This window comes from Montipora foliosa, chromosome 7 (assembly GCF_036669935.1).
Source record: "Montipora foliosa isolate CH-2021 chromosome 7, ASM3666993v2, whole genome shotgun sequence".
In the NCBI taxonomy this organism is placed as follows: domain Eukaryota; kingdom Metazoa; phylum Cnidaria; class Anthozoa; order Scleractinia; family Acroporidae; genus Montipora; species Montipora foliosa.
In genome coordinates this window covers 31,439,610-31,447,109 of record NC_090875.1, presented here as the reverse complement: position 1 = coordinate 31,447,109, position 7,500 = coordinate 31,439,610, and the positions used below count along the sequence as shown (strand labels likewise).

General features: G+C 38.2%; 1 protein-coding gene across 1 annotated transcript in view; it reads right to left on the bottom strand.

Annotated features, from left to right (window-relative positions):
- Positions 1–7,500, bottom strand: part of LOC138011798 (carboxypeptidase B2-like) — a 12,372-nt gene that overhangs the window by 4,331 nt on the left and 541 nt on the right. The window contains exons 2-8 of the mRNA XM_068859002.1: positions 6,598–6,736; positions 5,450–5,534; positions 3,180–3,401; positions 2,567–2,668; positions 2,069–2,173; positions 1,644–1,754; positions 1,042–1,132 (exon numbers count right to left, since the gene is read on the bottom strand). Coding sequence (XP_068715103.1) covers positions 1,042–1,132; positions 1,644–1,754; positions 2,069–2,173; positions 2,567–2,668; positions 3,180–3,401; positions 5,450–5,534; positions 6,598–6,686 — 805 coding nt within the window. The 5' untranslated portion in view covers positions 6,687–6,736. The remainder of the gene's footprint in view (positions 1–1,041; positions 1,133–1,643; positions 1,755–2,068; positions 2,174–2,566; positions 2,669–3,179; positions 3,402–5,449; positions 5,535–6,597; positions 6,737–7,500) is intronic.

The following is a 7,500-nucleotide window of genomic DNA, read 5'->3' as shown; positions in this document are numbered from 1 at the left end:
TGATGACAGCCAAAATGCCCAAAAAATAGAATGAAGCATTGCAATAACCACCTGATACTGTTGAACAACATAAACGAAATACAACAATAGGAAAGAGAAGCACGGATGGACACAAACGGACAATTTTGAAACGGATTGCATTTAAGTGATCTTGAAAAAAGTCGGCCCAACGTTTTTCAAGTTTATGGCAAATTGCCTGGATAGAGATCGTTTTTGCTCCGACTTATCTTCTTTGTGACGTAACGATAGTTTTATCAGTAAAGGAACTCCACATTGCTATTTATCGAGATTTAAATTCAGGATTAATTAGAGATTTCTCCTAAACACCCTAAAATAGTGTGACACAGACTCTTTAATAACGCTGTACAACGTCATGCATATGATTCTACTGGAATTTACGATTGCCTCGAATTGCACTGTTTCTGTTTACGAATGCAGCCGGTGGTTTAAACGTATACAATGATCACAGTTTTTGGACGTACACATAAAGCCACAACATGCCTTATCGTAATAATTAGAACACAGACGCCAATGCTATCAAACACGTTTGGTCTTTGGTCTGCTTGATTGGTCGCATTCTATTGGGAAACTTATTTCGTTTGAGGTGGTTAACCTACATTGTTGAGCAACAGAGAAGCTGGAGCCATGGATGGCAACGGAAGTGGTCTTGCACTTAAGAACAGTGGGCTTGGCCGAGAAGATTTCGAGAAAATTGTTTCCATGGGAGAAATTGATGATTAATGATAATGATAAGAAAACGGATGCGATGCTGTCAACACAAGTTAAGGCTTTTATTAGATACCAAAGTTTTCATAAATGTCACAAGCTGAAAATGCAACTCTTTCAGTGATAGCAAAAGCTAGCAAACTTAAGATAATTAGACTACAAGCATTCCCTCTTTCGATTCGCCGCTCAGATTTTCCGCGGTCCCTTTCCTTGCCCAGGTCTTTTTTGCGCTGTACGCTCGCCGAACTAAGTGGCGAAAGAGGCAATGCTCGTGGTCTAAACTTAAGACGAATTGGGGGAAAAGTTCAAACTCACCTCCCCAGTGGAAACTCCAATTTCGATTTAGATCTGTTCCCACACATTTAGAACCAGGGTTTACACCTCTGTTTTTTCGCCACATACGATCCTATTCATGACAAAGTACAACATTGGTCTTCTTAGAGAATTTGTTAATTGAGCGATTAAGGTCACTGCTTCGCTCGTTCTCCTTTCATCTTAAATACCTCATTTGTTTCTCCCTCGTGCTTCTTTCGTTCGTCTATCGCGCTTTATTTGCTTCTCCCATGGACATTAACTCGTTTTTCGATTCCCTCGAACAAATCAACAAGTAGCTTGGCTTATTCCACCTGTAAAGGCCACAGCGCGCTAGGTGTAAATGCGTGTCACAAGTTCTTCGTTAAAGAGAGTTTTCTTTCTTTCTTTTTTTCGTTACATATGACCTCATCGTTTGCTTCCTCGTGCCTCAATTTTTTCTCTCTCGTGCTCCATTAATTTCTGTTTTGGACTACACCCATTCCTTTCTCTGACTTAACACATTGCTACCCATCTCTTCGTCGAACATAGGTCGTATCTCTTCAATTATGTTTGATTCCTGAGCAATGCAGTCTCTTAATTGTTTCAGTTTAAGTTCTTCCTACCTTTTTCCAAGTGTAGACGTATCCATCGACGTTAAAAACTGGCAAGATAGCAAAATCCACTTTGCTAATTATCCTCTGCAATGCAACGTCGTCTGAATCATTGGCTATCAGCTAGAGAGAAAACATATCTTTGTATGTGGTGATAATCACCCATTCTATATAAAATTTAAAATTTTGAAATCTTGGAAAATAAAGAGCTTTAGAATCTGCATGTAGTTCTTAGAAATCAAATCCGTAATTCCGCCAATAAATTTAGGTGGAATCCTCAATCCAAGACTGCTTCGTGCTATTCTTACTTGAGATGGGTTAAAATATCACTGAAGAATAACCATTCATATATTCTCCACTCAGAATAGAACTTTTTCAAAATATGTGAACCTACCACAAAAACAAGGAATCAAAGAAATTAGCAAAAAAATCCATACTTGATCAATGAGGAACAAACACATTGCGTGTGAGATCCATTCCCTAGCGTGGATTCCACAGTTGATGAACATCAAAGGCTTTGGGTTTAGACGCTCTGCTTGGATCTGAAAGAAACCGTGAAGAAAATGCCCCCAGTCATTTCACTATTGAATTTCCTTGGGGGTGTTTATACTATTCAAAGCTCTTTATTACCGTTTAATTTGTATTACTTTACCAAGTTTATTGGACCACAAAAAGAAAAAGGAATAAAGAAAAATAAGCTAAACAATACAGGCACGCTTGAGACTCCAAACAAGAAGATCACGGAGGTAAGTGAACGAGAAGATCTCGAAAACATGGCAGTGTGTCTGTTAGCATAGATGACTTCCTAACAACCCAAAATGAATGAGAAAAGAAGAAAAATATTACGTTCACTTTTCAGTAGGAGCAAATTGTAAAATAGTTGAGACCTGCCAATCATTAATGATCGCATAAACTTTCCCTTTTGAATCTCTCACCTTAAGGACGTAAAGTTCTCTCCCTTGAATGGACTTTCCGATTGCTGATAACTGGCATCTCTCCTTGCAGTTATCAGCTTTATTTTGAAGCCAGGAGAAGATCTTAAGCAGAAAGAAATGAGTTTTGAGGAAAAATATGAAAATCTTTTCGCAGTTTAAAAGATAATAGAAGTTAACAAAGAACCGTAGGAGGCATTTTGAATAATTTTTGCGGAAAAACTTTGAAACGCACTGATTCCATGAAAATGGCACTCTCCGAAACGTTCGAATCAGTCTCTTATTTCTCCTTCCTAGGAACAAACAGCATTTTCCGGCATTTGGAGGTGTTTTGGAGCAAAAACGTCCAAACCCACTGGTCTTATTCATAAAGAAATTCGCACTGAGATTAAAAAAAAAAAAAGCTTTTATGAAACGTTCGTATAAGAATTTTAATGGGAAGAATTTTTTTGAACAATTGTGTTCGTGTTTCCCACGGCAGGCTATTCCTCTTAGTGTTCAAGCAGACCATTTTCAGCTGAACGCTACTACAAATGTCAGCTATCTAGGTATGATTGATCCACGAACCGCCCAGAGTTTAGGCAACCTCAGCTGTAGTCTATTGTTGTATCCATACCTCTTCCAGCGGATGATATTTATCAAACCATGCGTGCGGTCCTCGGCCTCTGTTCGATTCACCATTTTGTTCGTCAATAAATGAGTGCAAGTCAGCTATTTGAATTTTGAACTTGATATCGTGGGTCAACAACTGTTGCGTGATGTTGTCGTATATGTTCCCTGGTGAAATACGGATATCTACAGGTTCTCCTTTGCGTGTTAATTGTTTCCAAAAGTCCACCTATAAATTAGAAATAAGTATGACCTCTCACTGTGGGCCCTTTGCGTAATAGCTGCCTACTGACCCCTTTGCATGACCGTGTCACTTGACCTTGTCAATCATAAAAAGTGGTCGTGGTTCAAAATAGATGCCAGAAGTGGAAAGTTCTTAATTTTAAAGCGATTTGGAAGTTTGAAAAATGCAAAACAATTTTGTGCTGGATGGCAAAGCTTGCCATCCAGCAACTGTTTTCCATATAGATATAAGTTAATTTTAAAGCACTAAAATCACTGTAAAATCTCTCACCTAATTTCATCGCCATATTTCCATTTCTGGTATCTATTTTGTACCGCGAGCATTTTTAATGATCAAGAAGGTCACGTGACACCGTAATGCAACGGGCCTATTGAAATGCCCACTGAGCTGGATTGCTAACCCCCGAAGAGAAAATGTAGAGAGGATGTTTTTTCAGTGGTGACTCGCCTATATTCGGAAAAACCCGAGTACTCCTTTCTCAGGGGCTCGGAGTCGAACTCACGACCTACGAACCCACGAAGGTCGTAGATTCGACTCCCTCCTCGGATTTTTCCGAGTATTCAAGATTTACCACTGAGAAAATAGCTCTTCAAGAAGGACGTCATTCCCATTTGTACGTGAACATAACCAAGTTCTCACGATGAAATGATATATGAAATGAATCATATATGAACTGCGGATATGAAATAAAGTGAAGCTATGAACGCCATTTTAGCAATTGTACGGAGCCCGGTAAGTGCCATGGTCATCATTCTTTTTTTAAAGCGTTCAGTCGAGTTTTTTGTCGAGTTTCTTGTCCACTTTTCTGACGACTTTGTTTTGGCCGACTTTTTTGTCAACTTTCTTGTCAACATTTTTTTGTAGAGTTTTGTGTCGAGTTTTATGTCGACTTTTGTGTCAAGTATTTTTGTCGAGTTTTTAGTCCACTTTTGTGTCGAGATTTTTGTCGAGTTTTGTGTCGACTTTTTTGTCGAGTTTTTAGTCGACTTTTGTGTCGACTTTTTTGTCGACTTTTATATTGAGTTTTTTTGATGGGTTTCTTCAATCTTCTTCCACGTCCTTTGGCTTTCAAGAGCCTTTTTAATTGTCTACGGCTTAGAGTTATGCCATGAAATAATCCAAGAAACAACAAAATCTCTGAGTACTCCAGGCCAAGATGAAAATAGTTTTCAATGATATCATTACGTCTGCCAAAGTAATCTTGCAATGTGGGAATTTAGTTTGGAAGCCGAACACCTGCACATGTGAACGTTCTCAAAGCAGCTGTAAAGAGAATAACAGAAACAAACGCGGCCATGTTGGCCAGCATCTAACTGAGAGGCCAAAACCGCGAATGCATGCATGTAAAAAAAGTTGACATAATTTGTTTTATGAACGATTTCAACGCTCTTTTATTTTAATCAGAAATTAATCCAAAACTCGACACAAAAGTCGACAAAAAACTCGACAAAGAACTCGACACAAAAGTCGACAAAAAAGTCGACAAAAAACTCGACACAAAACTCGACAAAAAAGTCGACATGAAAATGTTGCCAAAAAAAGTCGACAGAAAAGTCGGCAAAAAAGTTGTCACAAAAGTCGGCAAAAAAAAGTCAACAAAAAAGTTGCCACAAAAGTTGGCAAAAAAAGAATGATAACCATGGCACTTACCGGGCTCTGTACCAATTGCGTGGAGAAGCCTGAGAAATTCAGGAGTTCAAAGGGGTTTGAACCCGTGACCTCGCGATACCGGTGCGACGTTTTAACCATCTGACCTATGAAGCGACTGACGTTGGGAGCTGGTCATTTGTGGGTTCTAATGGTCCCGTGATGAATGAATCAACGAATGAAATGATATATGAAATGAATCATATATATAAAACTGCGGATATGAAATCAAGTGAAGCTATGCAGGCTTCTCTACGCAATTGCTAAAATTGCGTTCATAACTGGGAGGATCATAGTTTCACTTGATAGCCGTTTAACAAACCATCGACTACTGACCTTGCAAAATTGCTACAAAAGCCTACATTAAATTGTATTATTGTACTTACATCATCGTTTGTAAATTGGCGTCGCAGAGAGGATAGGAAACTCATGTGTCTTTTCGTCTCAGGAGTAACGCGAACAACCTTGTGCCTGAAAAAATATATAGTTATACTTTAGGTCAAAGCCTTTGTTAAGCGAATTACCTTTTTTACATACCTACTTAATTAACCGCTTCCTATAGGGGGTTTCAGGGCCAACGGCACACAACGCCAACAGCTTCAAAAATCGCAACTGGCCGGAGACAAACAAGTCAGCTATAGCAGGAGCCCATGACTAGGAGCCTACAGCTTTAATACTAGGTTTGTGTAACGGCATTTTCACAGATCAAGCTACTTTTAGACGAGTGCTCAAATACGATTTGGCTTGCATGAGTGCCAATCCTCATTCCCATGTGGATTAATTTCTCATGCAAGACTTGTGATTGGCTGGAAAGGTCCGGTTTCGCGGGAAAATCAAACCGTACAATTAACTTGGTCTGTAAAAAGTCCGTTTCATAGATGCAATGAAGTTGTAAGCTCCTAGTCATGGGCTCCTGGCTATACACAAAAAAAAAATTCTAAGATATTAAATGTAAAATCCTAAAATATTAAGATAAATTACACAGACTACACTAAATAGTCTTGAATAGCTGAAATAAAATCGTGGATGAAACAATTACGAAGACGACTTGACATAGCCGATTTTCGAATTCTCACGGCTGGACTGGATCTAGCATGGAATGGAGGCTAATGTGGGCAAATCTTTTCAAATGCAAATTAATTTGCCCGCCTTAGCCTCCATTTCACGCTAGATCCAGTCCAACCGTTAGAATACGAAACTGGCCTATTTAGTCGATTGAAGAGGATGGTATTATTAAATCATTCAAACATAATGGATGAAATAGTTACAATTTAAGGACTTATCACATAACTTTAGTTTCGTTGGAGCTCAAAGGCTCGATCACACTTGTGAAATTCCCGTCAATAACGACAACGAGCAGGTTTGAAGGTGAGAAGTTTCCAAGGTCATATGTGCAAGCTCACTGGACTATAAGTATGTATCAGTGATGCATTTGTAACATACGTAACCTTGTCGTCAGACTGAGAAACCAGGCCAGCTTTTTAGGAATGGCGAGGAAAGAAATTCATTATTACAAAAATAAAAACAAACTTACCCATGATACAGCTGCTTTGAGTTGACACATACAAGGAGACAAATTATTGTAAGAGTTTGTGGAGTCATCGAGACGGAAGAACCTTTCATGTACTGGACTTCCGGTCTTTCTTTTCTCTCTTTTAGATGACCATGCAAGTCTATGGTTTCAAAGAATCTTATAAGCAATCAAATTTGTCAAGTACGGGGCGCAATGTGTTTTTTTAAATTTGCTGGAGTTCACTTGGTTTGTGGCTTAAACACAGGAATCAAAACGCTTTCTTATTTTCTTAGCGAAAATGAATGATGACGTTTTAAAGTAATCCTGTCTTTGACTTGAAAATGAAGCCAGGATAACGACTTCGAAACGTCGTTACTTATCGTCGTCCTTTATTTTCGCTAGTTTAATTTTTACCATGAAGCAATTTTCTAAATATTTACTCATTGGAATCTTGCATATTTGGATGAAATTACATTCCATAATTCCTGTCGTTGACAAAATAACATGGATATGATATTTTGAGTATTTTCGTAGTTACTGTAGTTGAATTGAAGTGATGTTGTTGAAAAGTACAGCTTGATGTTAATTGGTTAATTAAAATTGGTTTTTGCCAAAAACCAAGAGGCCAAAAAATAGTTCAGATCTGCTTGACTTCACATACATTTTAAAGGGATCTAGTCAGTCAAAGGGCAAATCCCTTCAAAAATTTACATTTTCAACGTTTTCTTGGAGAATCTTATAAATACGTCCCTTCATCAGTTTGATACCGATAATTTTATAGGTTAACTATCTAGTAGTACCTTTCAAAAACGGGATTATTGTATAATGATTACTTTTCAGTTGTATACCTAGAAAAAAAAACGTTCATGTACAATGCTTTCAATCCTAGAATTCATCAAAATTTACGGCGCAATTTTTTGAAAA